The sequence below is a fragment of the Microtus oregoni genome, unplaced genomic scaffold (assembly GCF_018167655.1).
Source record: "Microtus oregoni isolate MIOR12 unplaced genomic scaffold, Mior012 000006F_ref0000085, whole genome shotgun sequence".
Classification (NCBI taxonomy): domain Eukaryota; kingdom Metazoa; phylum Chordata; class Mammalia; order Rodentia; family Cricetidae; genus Microtus; species Microtus oregoni.
The window spans coordinates 26500703-26519964 of record NW_024543065.1 but is presented as its reverse complement, the minus strand read 5'-3'; the positions used below and the strand labels follow the sequence as shown (position 1 = coordinate 26519964).

Sequence of the window (19262 nt, the reverse complement as noted above, 5' to 3'; positions counted from 1 at the left end):
AATAAAAAAATAAAAAAAAGCTAGGCGCCGGGCGGTGGTGGCACACACCTTTAATCCCAGCACTTGGGAGGCAGAAGCAGGCAGATCTCTGTGTGTTTGGGGCCAGTCTGGTCTACAAGAGCTAGTTCCAGGACAGGCTCCAAAGCCACGGAGAAACCCTGTCTCGAAAAACAAAAACAAAAACAACAAAAAAGCTAGGCACGACAGATCTCTGAGTTCCAGGCCAGTCAGGTGATAGCCCCCTTCTTCCCACACACAGAAAAAAAGAAAGAATAAAAGTTGGGCATGAGCCAGATGGGAGCACAAACCCTTGGTCCCAGAACTCTGGAGGCAGAGAAGGTGGATTTCTGTCAGGCTACAGAGAATGTTCCAGGCCAGCCTAGAGAGACCCTATTTCAAAGATAAAAACAAACCAACAAAGCAAAAAGCCGCACATAGGAGTGTGTTCTTGTAACCTCAGGCGGGGAGGCAGACGCAGAATTCCTGGGGCTCAGTGGCAAAGCACTTTACTGTAATTGATGAGCCCCGGGTACTAGTGAGAGATTCTGTCTCAAAACCACAAAGTGTGCCGAGCTAGCAAGATGCCCCAGTGGGGAGAGGCACCCGCTGCCAAGCTGCCAGCCTGAGTTTGATTTCTGTGTGGCACGGCCCCCAAACGGAGTGCTGACTCCCGCAAGCTGACCTCTGACCTCCACACCTATGCTGTGGTATCCGCCCCCTGCCCAAAGAAATAATAAAATGTAATGAAAATTGAGAAAACAGGCTTCCTGAGAAACACTTAGGGCTGACTGTTGGCCTTTGCATGGAGTGTAGACACAAGCGCACACGCAGCTGGGGGTGTGGCTCAGCTGGATGGCAGAATGCTTGCCTAGTAAACAGGAGCCCTAAATTCAGTCCCCAGCACTGCGTAAACCTGGAGCGCTGGCACACAGCGGCAACCCCAGAACTCTTGGAAAGAGGAGGATCAGAAGTTCAAGGTCAACCTCAACGACACAGCTATGTGAAACCGTTTCAAAAGAATAAATAAATGGTAAAATAAAACAAAAATGTTATACTTAAAAATTAGTCATCCCTTTAATTTACACTTCTGCTTAGTTGGCTTCGGCACTATATCATCTTTTTATATTTTAAGAACGTGGATTCAGGGGCTGGAGAGAGAGCAGTAGTTAAGAGAGTGTTCTCTCGGAGAGGACCCAAACTCAGTTCCCAGCACCCATGCCAGGCCCTTCATGGTTCCTATAACCCTAGTTCCGGGGGCTGTGACGCCCCCTGCTGGCCTCCTCAGGCACCAGCCCCCTCCACTGTACATACACATGTAGTTCAAATTCTGGAACTACGTAGATGAACTTAGGCTACCTCCAATAACGGAAAGTGTGTTTTCAGGCTACACACAGGTAAGATTATCAGAGGAAAAGAACGGCAGCAATATGGCTTGGCTGGGAATGAATGAAAATGAGCAAGTCCCATGCACTTTTACACACTGGGGTTCTGGTTTCTCTTGACGGCCACAGGCATGCAATCCTCCCCACCGCGAGGGCGTGTGCTGCCATCCCTCGCGGTTGCTATGGCGACGGGCCAACCGCCCCATTTACTCATACCTCTGCTTACTCATGCCTTCAGCTTACTCAGAACCTCCCTTTCGCCAAGGTTTAGCTCTCATCCCCACAGTCAGCCGACTGACTCTTATATGACCAGGTCCAAATTCCTGTCAGAGGAAAAAAAAATGAATCCGACTAGGCCTGACTCGGTTTTCAAATTGAACTGGGCATCAAAATGTCCTGGAGATTTCAAGCCACCAACTCGGGCCCTCCCAGGATTTGTTATTTTAGCATTCTTGGGTAGGGCCTGAAAATTTGCATTTTTGACATAATCCCAGCTAATGTTGAATACAATGCCCTGGGAACCACCCTTGAAAACCACTGGCCTGCTTAATCATCTTTTTATCTGTTTAGACAGACAACTGGGGCAAGCTACCTCATGTTCCCAGCGCCATCCGGCTGCACAGACTCTCGGGCTGTAGCTGGAGATTTGCAATTCCTTCTTCCCCTTTAAAATCTGTTCTGCATGTTTATCGCTAAACACCAAGACAAGATCGCCTTTATTACAGATTTCTTGGGAACTAGAAAATCCAAAGATCTACTCCAGTCATCATCTTCTAACCAGACAACCCCAGATTCTATTTACATTTTTTCAAGTTATTGCATGCAATCTCAGACTTGAGGCTTCTAAAGCTCACAGAACGAACCCTTGAGGCTCACCCTTGCGTCTTTGAGTCAAACAATGCTCTAATGAAGTCATTCGCAGGCATTCAAACTTCGCACATTCCATGTAGACAAGTTTGGATGTGTTCCCCCAGCATCGTAAAAAACGAGAGCACTTTTGTGGAAGACTAGCCAGTTTGGATGTTCACCTTCCTAGATATGGACGGAGGGGGGAGGACCTAGGACTTACCACAGGGCAGGGAACCTGGACTGCTCTGTGGACTGGAGAGGGAGGGGGAGAGGAGTGGGGGGAGGGGTAGAAGGGTGGGAGGAGGGGGAGGGAAATGGGAGGCTGGGAGGAGGTGGAAACTTGTTTTTTGTTTATGTTTTTTTTCTTCTTTTCTTAATTAAAAAAAATTATTAAAAAAAAAACAAACAAAAAAAAAAAACGAGAGCACTGTGCCATCCTGGACTCCTGCGGAGGTTGTTCACAATGACTGCAGGACAGCTGACTCTCAGGGGTAGCTCTCACGTCTGCTGGATGGCATTATCGGCAGTCAGAACAGTGTACAATTTAGGTCGAAATCGACTGTCCTATTTCTCCCCTGTTCTCGCGAGCTCAGAAGGATGCCCATGATACAGGCAGAAATGGCCCATTGTTTCCCTCACAGGCATTTCCACTAAGACTTCTTGGTTTCTTTCCTCAGTGTGCACACATCTTGGCATCTTTACTAAGGACTGTTCTGCTCTAACAGTGATGTCTGGACCCTCGTCTTGGCGAAGGCGTGTTGAACCTCCCTCAAGATTTTTTTTCACTTCTGTTCTCAACCTTCTGCTGCCAGCCCTGTGGCGACATCCTGGTTGAGTCCAAACTCCAACTGACAGAGGTAAAATGAGTCCTTCCTTTTTTTTATTGGCCTCATCATTTGGCAGTCCCCAAGCCTTACTCTGAGCAGGAGAAGGTTGTAGGTGAGAGGTGATGACAGGTCTGCCACAAGCTGGGTTTGTGCCCAAGTATGGTCAAAAGCTGACCACTTCAGGCGGGAACTTGGGCAGCTGGCACCTTCAGTGGAGGAGCTGGAGAAGTCGCTAAGAACTCGGAACGGAACTTTTTGGCACCTTTGTTCGGAGACTCCGAGTGGGCGGGGTTTGGTGAGAGAGGCGGGAATGGGGTTTTCCAGGTTATCCAGGGTGAGCTGGAGGCTCCAACCCAACAGTCAGTTTCAACCGTCATCTTAAGACAATCTAGAATCACCTAGACAGAGGGATTGTGGAGACTGGTTGCCCGGTGGACATGCCCGTGGAGGATTGTCCTGAATATTTGATTGATGTGGAAACCCATTCTTGGCAGCATGATTCCCTAGGCAGTGGAGTTGAGCACACCTGCCTGCATTCATCATGAAGGGAGCAGGCAAAAGCACCTTGGCCTAAGTACTGCCATTTTGATTTCAGACTCCATCTTACCTGTAGGGTGAAACAAAGTTCAGGTTCTCAAGCCGGAGGGGAGCTGAGAACTCTCCAATGGCTGACCAACCTCCTCTGATAGAAATAGTTTGTTATGAATCTTAAGTTCTCTAAGACATTATGGCTGTCCTAACAACATAAAAAAGCAAATGAATCTCATTGGTTGGACTGAAAGGCTTACATTCTGTGTCCCTAGTCTTTGATTCCCGATTGGTGAAGATTGTAACTGTATCTTGGCAACCAAAGTTTATGGTTTTTGTGCTTATAATCCCTGCTTCTGCCGCTGCTCGCGACTGACAGGGGAAACAAGGCTCCAGAGTCCTTGTCCTGCGGCTCTTATTGAGAGTGAGTGACCCGATTATGTGGTGATTATTAAAGTCTTTGGAACAGTGTTGTCTGTCTCCTTCTTTGTAGCACGCAGTGGGCCTCCACCTCCTTCCTGAGTACTAGGTGCCATATCGGTCACTTTATAAAATGCTGAAAACCAAACTCAGGATTTTGTGCAAGCAAACCACTCTCCCAAAAGAACTGCCTTCCCGGCCCCCGTAAGCAGCCTGAAGTCTTTGTCTTCACATATCGAAGAATATTTTTTTAAAGGGAGGGTCTTAAGTAGCCCATTCTACACAGTCAAAGATGATCCTCTTGGGGGGCTGAAGAGATGGCTCAGCGGTTAAGAGCATTGCCTACTCTTTCAAAGGTCCTGAGTTCATTTCCCAGCAACCACATGGTGGCTCACAACCATCTGTAATGAGGTCTGGTGCCCTCTTCTGGCCTGCAAGCATACACACAGAAAGAATATTGTATACATAATAAATAATAAATAAATATTTAAAAAAAAAGATGATCCTCTTGAAACAGGGTTTCTCCGCGTAGCCTTGGTTGTTCAGGAACTCTCTCTGTAGACCAAACTGGCCTTGAACTCACAGAGATCTGTCTGTCTACGCCTCCAAGTGCTGGGATTAAAGGCGCGTGCCACCACCACCTGGTTCATAGATGACCTTGAGCTCCTGCAGAGATCACAGGCAGGCAGCACCACGCCCTATTTAGGTACCACTAGGGATAAACCCAGGGTGTCCTGCATGTTAGGCAAGCACTCTGCTAACTGAGCCACATCCCTTGACTGGAGTCCGAGAAATTTCGTGACTATTACTCTGGCATCTTAAACAGTGTCACAAATTTTATGAACTTCTCCACCACCACCAGCCCTTCTTTCTTTGGAACAGAATCTCACTGTGAAGCCTTGACTGGTCTGGAATTCATCCTGTAAACCAGTGTGGCCTCAGATGCACAGAGACCCATTCACCTGCCCCTTCGTCACAAATTAAAGGCCGATGCCACCATATCCAGCTATTTTTGTTTTAATGTGTGTTTGACAGACACATATACACATAAAAATAGTAAGGCGAAAATAAATTAAAAAATTAGATTTTAAACTGGGCGGTGGTGGTGCACACCTTTAATCCCAGCATTTGGGAGGCAGAAACGGGCAGGTCTCTGTGAGCTTGAGGCCACAGAGTAAGTTCCTCCCGCCCCAAAACTTACTTTCACAACTATTAATGCTCTCTAGTAAGCTGGAACACTTAACATGGTCTCAGTATTTAGTCGTACATGGCTGCTGACAAAGGACTCTTTGCTACTGTGATCTGGTAGAGAAGTATTCCAACTTGGTTTCTGAGGCCAGAGCATCAGTACCGCGGAATTTACTGGGGTGAAAATGGTCACTTGCTATCTGGAGAAGCCTCCACTCACTGTGATGCTGTTGATTTATTTATTTATTTATTTTGTGGTTTTTTTCGAGACAGGGTTTCTCTGTGGTTTTGGAGCCTGTCCTGGAACTAGCTCTTGTAGACCAGGCTGGTCTCGAACTCACAGAGATCCGCCTGCCTCTGCCTCCCGAGTGCTGGGATTAAAGGCGTGCGCCACCACCGCCCGGCTGTGATGCTGTTGAAATTTGAAGAAGTTTTACTTACCCAACACTTAGTAACTGCCCCGCCCCATAGGCGGTTGGACCAAGGGTTTCAAAGGTGCCAGGCGAATGCTCTACCATTGAGCTCCATTCTCAGCCTTGCACACTTTTAAAACAAACAAAAACGTACAACTGAAAATAATACTGAAACAGGGCTTTAACCCTAAAGGCACTTTTTACTAGAATTCCGCTAAGAAATGTGCTTTTCCTTCAGGCTTTTAAGAGCAAGCAGGGGCAGGCTGTTAGTTAAGTCACTTGTCGCCCCCGCGTGGCAGATTCTGAATATCGCGCCCAATATCGTTTTTTTAATATTTATTTATTTATTTATTATGTATACAGTATTCTTTCTGCATGTATGCCTGAAGGCCAGAAGAGGGCACCAGATCTCATTTCAGATGGTTGTGAGCCACCATGTGGTTGCTGGGAATTGAACTCAGGACCTTTGGAAGAGCAGGCAATGCTCTTAACCACTGAGCCATCTCTCCAGCCCCCCCAATATCATTTAAAAACACAGAAAGGCACTCTGTGCTCCTCTCCTAATTGCCCCTATTTACCCCTCGCAGAATGTTTTTCTCCAAGTAACTTCAATTACGGTTTCAAAAGACCTAGTTTGGCACATGACTCTTTAATAGAAGATTCTCTAAAAATTCTCTTTTTTAAAGATTCTTCGAGAGCCGGGCGGTGGTGGCACACGCCTTTAATCCCAGCACTTGGGAGGCAGAGACAGGCGGATCTCTGAGTTCGAGGCCAGCCTGGTCTACAGGAGCTAGTTCCAGTACAGGCTCCAAAACCACAGAGAAACCCTGTCTCGAAGAACCAAAAAAAAAAAAAAAAAAAAAAAAAATTCTTTGAAGGGCATTGCTCTCATTAAAAACAACAAAAACAAAACAAAAAGCCAGGCGGTGGTGGCGCAAGCCTTTAAACCCTTCCCAGCACTCAAGCCTTTAAACCCTTCCCAGCACTCAAGCCTTTAAACCCTTCCCAGCACTCGGGAGGCAAAGGCGAAGGGATCTCTACGAGTTCGAGGACAGACTGGTCTCAGAGTACCAGGAGGGATCCAAAGCTCCAGAGAGAGCCTCGAAACACACCCTCAACCCCAAAAAATAAAAAGGAGGAAAATAGTTATCTTACCAACACCCAGGCCACAAATACCTATACGTGAAATTCTCTTAAGCACTAGAGTCAGCATAAACTGCAAAGGAAAGCATAAATCTAACTTTAAACTAGTAATAAAAAGAAACCACTCAGACTGCATTCTCCCCCTCCACTCTCCCAAAGAGAGAGCAGAACGATCATCAATGGCAAATAGCAGTTGCAGGAAGCAACACTAAGAGCCGGCTTCACGCTCAGGGGAGAATGCTCCGTCTCCTCCTCGTGGTTTCGGGTGCTCTACACAGTCAGAGAAACTTCTCTAGTAACGAACTATAGAAATGATCCCTGAAAGTATAGTCTTAAAGTTGTGCTCTCAACCGCTGCCGAGTCACACCTGGCAGTACATTTTTCACTAATGGTGACATTGGATCGTCCATTTCCCCCGCTCCGTCGCCACCGTGGGTGATATTCTCTCCGAAGAAATAGCACACACATGTATTTTCAAACTGATATACGTACTTTCCTTTGAAAAAATAAATTATTCTAAATATTATGAATTGTACAGTAACTCAGATTTAAAGTTCTAATTAGCATATTACAGACAACAGCCAATCACGCTAGTGTATTCAGGCAAACAAAACCGCTTCCGGTCCAGTTTAAAGATAAAGGGTGTGTGCGGGTTCTCAGATTACATTCTGTTGAGACTGGTTTTGCTTTGTAACCTTTGCTGTTCGATTTCCATCCCGCCCCAGTCTTCCCAGTGCAACATTCGGTAGCATTCGTGCTGGACGTGCAAGCCTATACTTGGTGCTAGCCAGCCTGGCCTTGAGTTTGCATTAGTAATCCTGCTTTAGCCCCTTTAGCAGCCGCTGGGGTGACAGCGTAGGCAAGCACTTCAGTTGACTCGAATTGGTTCTCCAGGTTTCAGTGCGACACACGAAGTACGTGAGGTTTAGTTTCTAAGATTCAGAGCTTAATCCAGCAGGGAGGTAGAGGCAGATGCTTGCGTGCATGCTCAGCTACTCAGAGTTCTGGGCAGCCTGAGCTCTACGAACCATGTTGTTCCAAGGGGCTAAAAAATCGAAATTCCCCAAGCTCGAAAGCTCGTAGTGTGCAGAGCCTTCACGTGGTTCTCTTGCGGACTCCTGGCGTGGCCATCTTGCTTTCTGGCGAGGCGTTCGTGCGTCGTGAGCGGCAGTAGCCGGATACGGGGCGCCGCTACCCGTATCCAAGATGGCGGCCCACGGTGGGCGTGGCCAGTGATGGCGTCTCCGAGCGTGCGAGCTGTGGCGGCTGCGATGGATCCGAGTTGGGAGGACGAAGATGAGGAGGAGGAAGAGGACATAGAGGAGGCTGTAAGCGTGGGTCGAAGGCCTTCAGCATTGGCGGTCATAGCTGTGCCAAGCCCGTTGGGGAAGAGAGTTCCGGATGCGGACGGCGGGAGGGAGGCCCGGAGACTGCTCGCTCTCTTTCAGACCCTGGGACACGAGAAGCGGGGAGCTCTAACCCCAGTACTAGTCTACCCATTCTAGAAAGAATAGAGATGGTCTTGGGGGTTCCGCGGGTAATCTGCTTCCACCAGAGACTACATCCAGTTTTCACAAAGGTGGCATCGTTAAATTGGGATTTGGGGCATTTCTGTTTATTGTCCCTTGCTCGCTGGCCGTGTACCATACTAACTTTTCTTTCTTCCGCCAGGAGCAATTTGTTCTGGTAGAGTTGTCAGGAATTATTGATTCAGACTTTCTCTCCAAATGTGAAAATAAATGCAAGATTTTGGTGAGTCTTAGAATTTGGGGAATATTGTAGATTTTTATTCTTTCGAGTTCACCAAAAGTTGTAGATTTTCTTTTTCTTTCTCCACTCCCACCCCCCCACACCCCCGTCTGTCTCTGTCTCTCTCTCTCTCTGTCTCGTTTTTCGAGACAGAGTTTCTCTGTGTAACCCCAAGGCTGGTATGGAACTCTGAAATCTGCTACTGCCTCCTGAGTGCTGGGATTGAAGGAATGTGCCACCACCACCTGGCATTTTTTTCTCAAAGTTAAAACAGGAATGAAGCGGATACACTTGTCCACGAAGATAAATATGCTCATTCCACCTTACAAAGCTTAAGGGACTGTTCCAGAGGAACGGGGTAAGGGGTGATTCTATGGAGTAAGGAAATGCCTGCTGCCTGAATGTATGGCCGGAGAGAATGTGAAGAACAAAAGATAACATTTTGTTTGCAACTTTGGACAAAAGCCTCATCCAGTGCTGTACCTAATCAGAGCCTGTCTTTCTAGTAGGCCTAGAAAGTTCCATCCTCCAGTGGTACCAGTCAAGAGTACTAGTCTGGTCCCAGACTCTGGTCTCAGTGTGGACATGTATACTGCGTGGCCAGGCCAGTTGCTCAGCGTCCACATTACCTGCTCCTCTCAAGTGTCTGCACATGACAACAGGCAGAGTCTTTGGTGTATCTCCGTGGCTCACACCCGAGCCTCAGCCATCAGACTATAAGAAACAGCATGAAAGTAGGCCGTCCTGGTACACCCTGTAATGTCAGCATTGGAGAGTCTAAGGCAGGCATCCTTAATGACAAAGTAAATTCTAGGCCAGCTTGAGCTACAGGGAGCCTTGTCTTTAAAAATCCTAAAGAAGCTAGGTAGTGGTGACACACACCTTTAATTTCAGCACTTGAGAGGCAGAGGCAGGTGGATCTCTATGGGTTTGAGGCTGCCTACTCTACAAATTGGGTTCCTGGAGAGCCAGGACTGTTATACACAGAAGGAAACCCTGTCTTAAAAAAAACAACAAGCCAGCCAGGCGGTGGTGGCTCATGTATTTAATCCCAGCACTTGGGAGGCAGAGGCAGGCGGATCTTTGGGAATTCGAGACCAGCCTGGTCTACAAGAGCTAGTTCCAGTATAGGCTCCAAAACCACAGAGAAACCCTGTCTTTAAAAAACAAACAAACAAACAAACAAACAAACAAAAAAACCAACAAGCCAGGCGGTGGTGGTGAACGCCTTTAATCCCAGCCCTAGGGAGGCAGAAGCAGGCTGATCTCTGTGAGTTCAGCCTCCTATACAGAATGAGAGCCAGGACTCCAGAGAAGCCTTGTAAAAACAGGGGCTGGGGAGATGGCTCAGAGGTTAAGGACACTGCCTGTTCCTCCAGAGGATCTGGGTTCAATTTCTAGCACCCACATGCAGTTTACAACTGTCTGTAACTCGAGTTCCAGAGGATTTGACAACTTCACACCAATTCACATGAAATAAAGTTTAAAAAAATTAAAAAAACAAAAACCAGATTTGACACATGTCTTTAGTACCAGCACTTTAGAGGCAGAGGCAGGTGGACAAAGAAACCCTGTCTCAAAAAACAAAACAAAAAAATAAGCAAGTTATAAAGTCTGTGATAATTGTCTGTACATAACAGGTTTCATCCTAATAATCTTATACATGCACATAATATACTTGATTATAGTCACCTGTCTCCCCTCAGCCTTCCTTCTCCCCAGTAGTTCCCGGCAAGGGCTGATGGAATAGAGGATGGCCGTGAACTTAGTTTGTAGCTAAGGCTGTTTTTGAGCTTGATTCTCTCTACTTCTACCTCTTGAGTGCTAGGATTGCCGGTATGTGCCACCATACCTGGCATTGCTTTTCTTTCTTTTCTTTTTTCTTTTTTTTGTGATTACATTTATTTATTTTTGTGTGTGGCTGTATGCGTACCACGGTATTCCTGTGGAGGAGGTCAGAGGACAGCTTGTAGGAGTCCTCTGACTCCGCCACAGGAATGTAGGTTCTGGGGACTGAACTCAGGGCATCAGGTTTGACAGCAAGCACCTACCTGCTGAGTGATCTTGGTGGCCCTTGAGATTTGTTTTGTCATGGTTTTTGCTTTTTTTGTTTTGTTTTGTTTTTTTGGTTTTTCGAGACAGGGTTTCTCTGTGGCTTTGGAGCCTGTCCTGGAACTAGCGCTGTAGACCAGGCTGGTCTCGAACTCACAGAGATCCGCCTGCCTCTGCCTCCCAAGTGCTGGGATTAAAGGCGTGCGCCACCACCGCCCGGCCTGCTTTTTTTGAAGACATGGTCGCATATGTGGCCTGAGCTGACCCACGATCTTGCCATCCTGGAACTCACTCTATAGACTAGACTGGTGTCAAGCTCAGATGGCCTGTCTCTTTGCTTTCCAAGTGCTGGGATTAAAGGCATGCCCCACCACACCTGATCCAAAGAGCCCTGGCTATCCTGGAACTTGCTTTGTAGATCAGGCTAGCCTCTGCCTCATGAGTGCTTCAACACACCCAGCTCCGAGGGCATTTTTTTGGTGGTGGGGGACGTTTTTAAGATGGTTTCTCTGAGAAACAGTCCTGGCTTGTCCTCACTTTGTAGACCAGGCTAGTCAGCGTGTCCACCTCTGCCTCTTGACTGCTGGGATTAAAGGTGTGCACCACTACTACCTTGCTTCAAGGGAAGTTTCTTTTTAAAGGTTTATTTATTTAATATATAGTGTTCTGTCTGCTCGTATGCCTGCAGGCCAGAAGAGGGCGCCAGATGGTTGTGAGCCACCATGTGGTTGCTGGGAATTGAACTCAGGACTTCTGGAAGAACAGCCAGTGCTCTTAACATCTGAGCCATTTCTCCAGCCCTCAAGGGAAATTTTCTAATGATGGTATTTTATGCCCTTTAATCTGTTGTAGGGAATTGACACTGAGAGGCCCATCCTGCAAGTAGACAGCTATGTGTTTGCTGGAGAGTACGAAGGTAGGAGAGTGCCGGATGTTCAAGCTCCTTTGTCATGTGGCTTTCAGAGTATTTCTGCCATCTTTCCTAATTTACCTTATATTTTCCTGCAGATACTCTTGGGACCTGTGTTATATTTGAAGAAGGTGTTGAACGTGGTAAGTCATTGCTATGCTAGACTAACTTTCTACAGATTATTTCAAATTTACTGTGTGTTTTGCTTTTTGTTTTTTATTTTATTTTATTGTTGCTTAATATCAGGTCAGCTGTAGCTCAGGCTGGCTTTGAACTCACAATCCTCCTGCGTCCTTAGTGCTGGGATTATAGCCTCGATACATTGTGCACGAATTCTAATGGTTCTTAATAAAAACCCTGAGCCAGATATTAGGGAGTGAAAGCTGAGAGATTAGAGAAGCAGTGCAGCCAACCACTAGAGAGATCTTCTACTTCTACAGAATCCTCAGACCAAAAGGACAGTCCTGTCTTCTAACTGTGTCCTCAGACTGCTGCCTCAGACGGATTGCTTCAGACTGCACTGAGCTGCTTCCGCCTTTTTTTTTACATTTTATTTTTTTTTATTTTGTTGATATTTATTGAGCTCAACATTTTTCTCTGCTCCCCTCCTTGTCTCTCCCCTCCCTGCTAATAGCTACTCTTTGTCATCTTCTCTATGTTAGTTCTAAAAGATTTGTATCTTATTTATATGTTCATTTGATCATTTGATCTTTACCACAGTTCAGTGAACAAGATATTTTCTGTATGTTTGGAAGCAGCCTCAGTACAGGGTGGCTTGGAAGTCTCTGTGTTTCCCAGGCTGGACTTAAGTTCTGCTATTTCCTGAGCCTCCCAAGTGCCAGCGTCGGTGCCATCTTCATGCTCCTTCATAGCTGGAGAAAGCATGGGTGTCAGCAACAGTCTCAGATTCTCACAGGAGTGAGTGGCAGGGCCAGGGTTTGAATGTTTCAAGGCTCACTTTCATTTTTTCTTAATGATGTTGGAGACTGAACTATAGATTTGCATATCCTCTCTCTGGCTGACTTCAGACTTGTGATCCTCCTGTCTCAGCCTTCTGAGTGCTTCGCTGTACAGCCATGCATTTCTTAATGTTCTTAACCATACTGAATACCTCACTGTGAACGTATGCTGCCATACATTCTTATGTGTGTCTTTGTGTGTACAGGTAAACAACTTTCTCCAAACCTTATATCTAGAGCTAGATTGAGCAAAGGCTGGGGTTGTAGCTCTCCTCTAGAACATTTGCTTAGCACGTGGGAGGCCTTAGCCACAATTACCCAGCACCAAAAAATGAATGTAAAAAGAGGGGTGGAGGAGAATAAAAATGGAATGTATGCTATCTTCAACTAAATGAGCAGCTGGAACTACATGAAATTCTAAGTTTGAATATTAGCAATAGCCGGGCAGTGGTGGCACACGCCTTTAATCCCAGCACTCAGGAGGCAGAGGCAGGCTGATCTCTGAATATGAGGCCAGCCTGGTCTACAGAGTGAGTTCCAGGACATCCAGGGCTACACAGAGAAACCCTGTCTTGAAAAACCAAAAAAAGAAAGAAAAGAAGAAAAGAATATTAGCAATAGCTGGAGTTCATATGGTTCAGATGTCTAGACGCCATTATGTTCTCTCCTGACGTGTAGCAGGAGCTCACTCTTGGCAGAGCAGTATGTGGAAGCCTCTGGTGTCTCCTGTCTTTGGTCCAGTGTCTCATTCTCTCACCTGTCTAGGTTTACAGTCTTTAAAAGTTGTAGTTCTAGGCAGCAATATCACAGCAGTTTCCCCCAGGCTTTTCTAACTGGGAACATCCCCACTCAATCCTCTTGCTTCAAGTAGGGCATTTGGTTCTGGTCCTTCATTTGGGTTATGGGATTGTTGACAAACTGTCCTGCAGGCCAACTCCTGACCTTTATTTCCCATGTTAGAGCTTGAGTCTATCCTGCCTGTTCCCTTCATCTCTGTTTTCATGTTTCTGGCCTCATGGCTGTTTGGGTCTGAGTCTGTTGTGCCTTTGAGTGGCAGTGTTTTCTGTCGTTTCTTTGCCTGTGGGACAGGAGTGGTGAATCACAGCGTGACTTCCCGTGCTGTCTCCGTAGGAAGTAGTTGAGTACTTGATGTGATGCGTGAAGCAGCATAATAAGATCATTTTATGTCCTAGTGGAGCCGGAAGGGACTGACAAAACAGTGCTCAAGTACAAATGCCACACAATGAAGAAGCTCAGCATGACGAGGACGCTGCTGACAGAAAAGAAGGAAGGAGAAGAAAACATAGGTTCGTTGACTTCATTCTTTGAAGATGGGTGTCCTTGGGCTGGGAACATAGCTAAGTGGTCAAGAACCCTTGCCCAGCGTTTGTGAGGCCCTTGGATCAATGCCTAGTACTAGCCGGATGTGGTGGCATATGCTTGTAATCCCAGTGCTTTTCAGGGTGGGGGAAGGCAGCTGAAGATCAGGGGTTCAAGGCCAGACTCAGCTACTCGGCAAGTGGAAGGAAGATGTGAGCTCAAACCCTGAGTCCCATACATTAATAGACAAAAGCAAGTGTGGGCTTTGGCAGTTGGTGATATGTTGCTGTCAGGATATTCCTTGGACTTACAGAGATAGCTATATTAATAAACTATATTAAAATTTAGCACTGCATTGGGTGTGTGGCTGTTAGGTACAATCCCAGTACTTGGGAGGCCAGGCCAGGCTCAGAGTTCTTCCTTTTGCTTTCGTACCACAGACTCCCATTGCCTTCCGATGTCCTCCTGCCCTTGCTCATGCCTCCCCGCCATCCCCTTTCTACTTTCATGTCCTAGAAAGTTTCCCTAGGAGGAAAGCATGCAATGTGTGTCTTTCTTATCAAGCTTATTTTGTTTAATAATGAGTTTTAGAGTTCTAGTTGTATCTATTTTCCTACATATGTCAACTTAATTCTTATTTATAGCGAAATAAATAAACTTACATTCTGTATTGTGTATGTACCACTTTTTAGCCAGGAACTCTTGCAGCCCAGGTTAGGTAACTTCTGCTCCTCCTCCTGTCACCACCTCCCTAGCACTGGGATTATGGATGCGCTTCCTCTCCCTTTCTGAGTGCTGGGCAATGCAGGCAAAGCTCAGTCCTCAGCAGCCTTGCAGGGGACTGGGGAGGCGGACACAGGAGGACAGGCTCACTGGTCAGTCGGTCTACCTGGATCAGTGAGTTCCAGGTTCAGGGAGAGACCTCTTCTCCAAAGTCAGGTGCAGACATTAAGGAAGATGTCCCATGTCTACTTTTGGCCTTTATACACACATGCACATGTATATTTGCACACATGCACATATACCACACACAAAGACATTAAAGTTTAGGATGTTATAAATTGTTATTGGCAGCAGTGGCTTGTACAGATATGGACATCAGAGGACAGCTCTGGGTCCGTTCTGTCATCCCCCTATAGGATCTGTGGATCAGACTTATATAAATCTCTCATGGCAAGTGCTTTTACCTGCTGAACTGTCTTCAAAACCCCATAAATATTAAATAAATAAGTAGACAAATAAATAAATAAACAAACAAGCCAGGCATAGTGGCTTTCCTTTAATCCCAATACTTGGGAGATAGAGGCAGACAGATCTTTATGAGTTCAGGGCCAGTCTGATCTACACAACTAGGGCTCCATAGTGAGATTCTGTCTCAGGAAAAGATGATGACATAAAATAAAATCATTTTAGAGGTGCTTGACCTGAAGTGAAGAGACTTGGGAATGAACTTGAGGCATGCAGGGCTGTATCCTCCCTATATGTGTTTATCCCAATGATGGATCTTTAGTATGGTTCTGTATCTTGGCTGTTGTGAATACTGCAGCCATAAACATAGATGTGCAAGTATCTCTGTGCTGGACCAGCTCAGCATCCTCCCACTGTGTATCTAGGAGTGATACTACTAGACCGTTTACTGGTCCTCTTTTTTATAAGGCATTGTCATATTGATTTCTGTAGTGGTTGTACAAATTTACATCCCCAGCAGCCCCAGTAACAGCTCTTCATCTGTGCCACATTTGTTTTGATTAACTGAAATTTTCTGCTTCGTTCTTATTTGCCCTGCTTATCTCCTGCCCTATTAGATGGCGTAGAGTGGCTGCAGATGAAGGATAACGATTTCTCCTATAGACCCAACATGATCTGCAGCTTTCTGCATGAAAATGAAGATGAGGCTGTAGTGCCGGCCCCTGACAAACCTGTGGAGTTGGAAGACGAAGAGATTCAGATGGAAAGCAACGCAGAGCAGACCCAGGAGCAGGAGACAGGGCAGCACTCGGAAGCAGAGGACCCTGGCTCTCCTGGAGACACCCCTGCCGAGACGGAAAGCTCTGTCTTCATGGGAATTCAAGATGGAAATGTTTCTCAGTCATGAACTTTTTAAAAAGAGGTCTTATATACAATAATTGCCGTGTAGCTTGCAAATGGCTTACCATTTTGTTGTTACTGTTGACAGTATATATATTTCTAGTTACAGTACATTTTAATATACTAGAATCATGCAGGACCAGACAGGAATTCTGTTTTTAAAAATATAACTTATGGGGCTAGAGAGATGGCTCCATAAGTTAAGGGCACTGGCTGCTGCTCATCCCAAGGACCTGGCTTTGATTCCCACAAGGCAACTTAAAACCATCTGTGGCTTCAGTTCCAGGAGATCTGATGCCTGCCCTGGCTTCGGTCGGCATCAGGTTCTCTCTTACCTGTCTGTGGGTTCTGGAAATCAAAGCCAGGTCATCAGGCTAGCGCAGCAGATGCTTTTCCTGTGGACCATGCCACAGCCATCTGTCTACATACAACCCCTTTAAAATATTGATGTGTATGTGTGAGTGTGTTTGTGTGTTCACCACAATCTTTCTGACCTGGTGCCCGAAGACTCCAGAAGAGCAATTTGGGTTTCTTGGAACTGGAGTCGGAGATGGTCATGAGCCATGCGGGTGCTGGGAACTGAAGCCCACTGCTCTCCAGGAGCAGTAAGTCCTCTTAACTGTGGAACCATCACTTGTCATTCTCCCTTATCACCACCCTCCTTTTGGTTTCCTGAGACAAAGTTTTGCTATGTAACCCGGGCTAGACCTAAATTTTCCAGCTTTTGTTTTTTTTTTCTTTTTTTTGAGACAGTTTCTCTGTAGTGTTTGGAGCCTGTCCTGGAACTAGCTCTTGTAGACCAGGCTGGTCTCGAACTCAGAGATCCACCTATCTCTGCCTCCCAAGTGCTGGGATTAAAGGCCTGCGCCACCATTACCCGGCCCAGCTTTTTGACGATAGCGAGTGTCCTTGTGTTTTAAAGTCATCTTGCACATAGACACTATGAAGGGCAGAAGCAACAAGACAGTAGGTTGGATTTGGAAAGCCGATGCTGCCCTAGACCACTATGAGTTAGAGGGTCAACAAAACCTCTTCCTGGAAAAAAGACCTTGAGGTGGTTTTGGGTTTCGTTTGAGTTTGGGTCTCACGATGTAATCCTGACGGACCAACAGGGAGTTGCCTGCTTCTGTCTCCTGAGTGCTGGAATTCAAGAATTCCCACCATGCCCTGCTGATCTTGAGTTTCCCTTTCAATACTTGAAGATGATAATGGAATGTCAAGTATGATACTATCAATATTATGATTAAAAAATGGCCCCTGGACTGGAGGTATAGCTCAGTGGTAGAGTTATTACCTAACATGCGTGACTCTTTGGGTTTGACGCTCAACACCACCCAAACCAAAAAATATCTGAACAAGGAAATAGACTGTTTGTTCCTATTAAGATGAGGAAGGCCTAGGCCATCTGCTTCAGGGCTTGTCGAGCATCTGCCTAGCTTCTCCAGCTTCTCCTCCACTGCATCTGTGCAAACATTAAAAAAATGCATATTAAACAACACAGTCTGGCTGGTGCGTGTGAACCACCCGATGTCAGTGCCAGGAACCAAACTCAGGTTCTGTGGGAGAGCAACAAGCACTCTTAACTGCTGACCTCAGATTGCTAGGATTGGCAAAAAGCACCTATACCCACTGAGCCGTCTCTCCAACCCAACCATGGTTATTTTTAAATTTTGTGTTAACACTCATTTCTAGTTTATTATATATATCATATAATAGGCAGCCAATAAATATGAAGGGATAAGAAAACCTTCTTGAGCCTTCTTGGTCAGTGATGGTGCATGCCTTTAATCCCAGGACTTGGAAGGCAGAGGCAGGCGGATCTCTCCAGGCCATTCTGGTCTGAGATTGAGTTCCAGAACAGCACCAGACAGAGAAACCCTGTCTCCAAAAAACAACAAGAAAGCAAAACCACCAAATGCTTTGAAGGTTGAAGTCAGCTTAGACTGAAGAGAGCTAAAAGGCCTTGTGATGTCTATTAATTAGAATGGAAGTAGAGACACAGATAAAGCAGGGCCAGAGTGAGCAGAACAACACCAACCCCTGCTTGGCTCCCGCGCTTTATCCTGGCAGTTGGGAGGCTGCAAGCTTGAGGCCAAGCCAGATTATAGTGTGAGATCCTGTCCCCTAAAAAGAGGGACAAAAAAACAAAACAAACAAACAAAAACAAAAAAACACCAAAAAAAAACAACACTTATTATTTCTTCAAAGACTAGAAGCTGTGAAATACTACAGACTCTCTTTTCGTTTTGCCTTTTGAAAAAGCCAATTATGCGCCTGGAGGACAGCTGAACTGATTCTCCCGGTCTTCCTGTCCTCAGCACTTCATTTTTACATCAGATATACGGAGTTTCTACCACAGACCGGTGCCCTGGAGGATGCCTACTCAATAGCCTCCAAGTTAGTCCAGTTCTGATACTGCCCAGGTCTCACAGGTTAAGGGCTCAGTTCCATAGGCTTGCCCATCTCTACATGTTAATCTCAAGTAGTGAGTTCCCCAAATTACCCACAATTTATGACTTGGTCACAAGCGGGATGTTCCCACAATCCTTTTCTTACTTTCAACTGCTTGCTAAAACAGCTCCTAGAATTTAGGGAAAGGACCTGGGAAAGTTCTGTTTTGTCTTGTGTGTGTGTGTTTCTGATTTTTCAAGATAGGATTTTTCTGTGTAACAGTCCTGGTTGTCCTGGAACTCGCTTTGTAGACCAGGCTGGCCTCCAACTCACAGAGATCTGTGCTGCTGCGATTAAAGGCATGCGCTACCACTGCCTCTTCCAGGAAAGTTTGTTTACTAGAATTTCTTGCTTATTTATTTTGAGATAGTATCCAGTCTCACCTTGAACTTGTTGTGTACTGAGACTGACTTAACTGATCCTCTTTGGAAACATCCAGATGGAGAAGCCACATTCACTCTAAGAGCCAAAGTCACCCTCCCAGAACTCCACATACCCAAGACAGAAACCACCTAAAGCAGGCAGAAAGTCCTGTCCTCGGGAGCTTTTATGGAGGCATCATTATTAAGCATGGTTGGTTAAGTCATTGGCCACATTATAACTCCAGTCCCTTTACACATGATGGTAAATCAAAGTGAGGTTGAACACGCCAATATTTTTTTCTACATTTAATCCCGATTGTCTTTGGTGACAGGCAGCATCACAAGTTCCACATCAGCACGGGCAACAGCTCTGTGCCAGCTATGGCTGCATTTCAAGATCTTCCCCACAAAACAACACACAAACGCACAGACAGACCTTAATACAGTAAACTAGGTGCCTGGCAGTGGTGGTGCATGCCTTTAATCCCAGCAGATTAAACTGTATTGAGGTCTTTTTTTTTTTTTTAATATATACAATGTTCTGCTTGCATGTGTCCCTGCAGGCCAGAAGTTGGCACCAGATTTTATTACAGGTGGTTGTGGGCCACCATGTGGTTGCTG

The 19262-nt window shown here is 46.0% G+C and overlaps 1 protein-coding gene and 1 non-coding gene across 3 annotated transcripts; one reads left to right on the top strand and one right to left on the bottom strand.

Moving 5' to 3' along the window:
- Positions 1-6870: 6870 nt before the first annotated feature.
- Positions 6871-7084, bottom strand: LOC121450236. The gene has a single exon (XR_005974568.1). It is a non-coding gene; the product is annotated as a small nucleolar RNA U3 (small nucleolar RNA).
- A 794-nt stretch (positions 7085-7878) lies between these two features.
- On the top strand, positions 7879-17324 carry Gtf3c6 (general transcription factor IIIC subunit 6). Of its 2 annotated transcripts, XM_041654387.1 has the most exons (6): positions 7922-8078; positions 8422-8502; positions 11404-11467; positions 11560-11604; positions 13614-13727; positions 15546-17324. In XM_041654387.1, the coding sequence occupies exons 1-6, from the start codon at positions 7986-7988 to the stop codon at positions 15833-15835; spliced, it is 687 nt and encodes a 228-aa protein (XP_041510321.1). In that variant the 5' UTR covers positions 7922-7985; the 3' UTR covers positions 15836-17324. The 2 variants fall into 2 exon arrangements, with proteins under 2 accessions (XP_041510322.1, XP_041510321.1); XM_041654388.1 differs by lacking the exon at positions 13614-13727 and having other exon boundaries at positions 7879-8078.
- Positions 17325-19262: the final 1938 nt, after the last annotated feature.

Bases quoted from the DNA above. Each gene is read 5' to 3' on its own strand.
- Gtf3c6 (XM_041654387.1), top strand. From the start codon at position 7,986: ATGGCGTCTCCGAGCGTGCGAGCTGTGGCGGCTGCGATGGATCCGAGT. The intron at 11,468-11,559 runs GTAGGAGAGTGC...ATTTTCCTGCAG, and splicing joins GTTTGCTGGAGAGTACGAAG to ATACTCTTGGGACCTGTGTT. The intron at 11,605-13,613 runs GTAAGTCATTGC...TTTATGTCCTAG, and splicing joins TGAAGAAGGTGTTGAACGTG to TGGAGCCGGAAGGGACTGAC.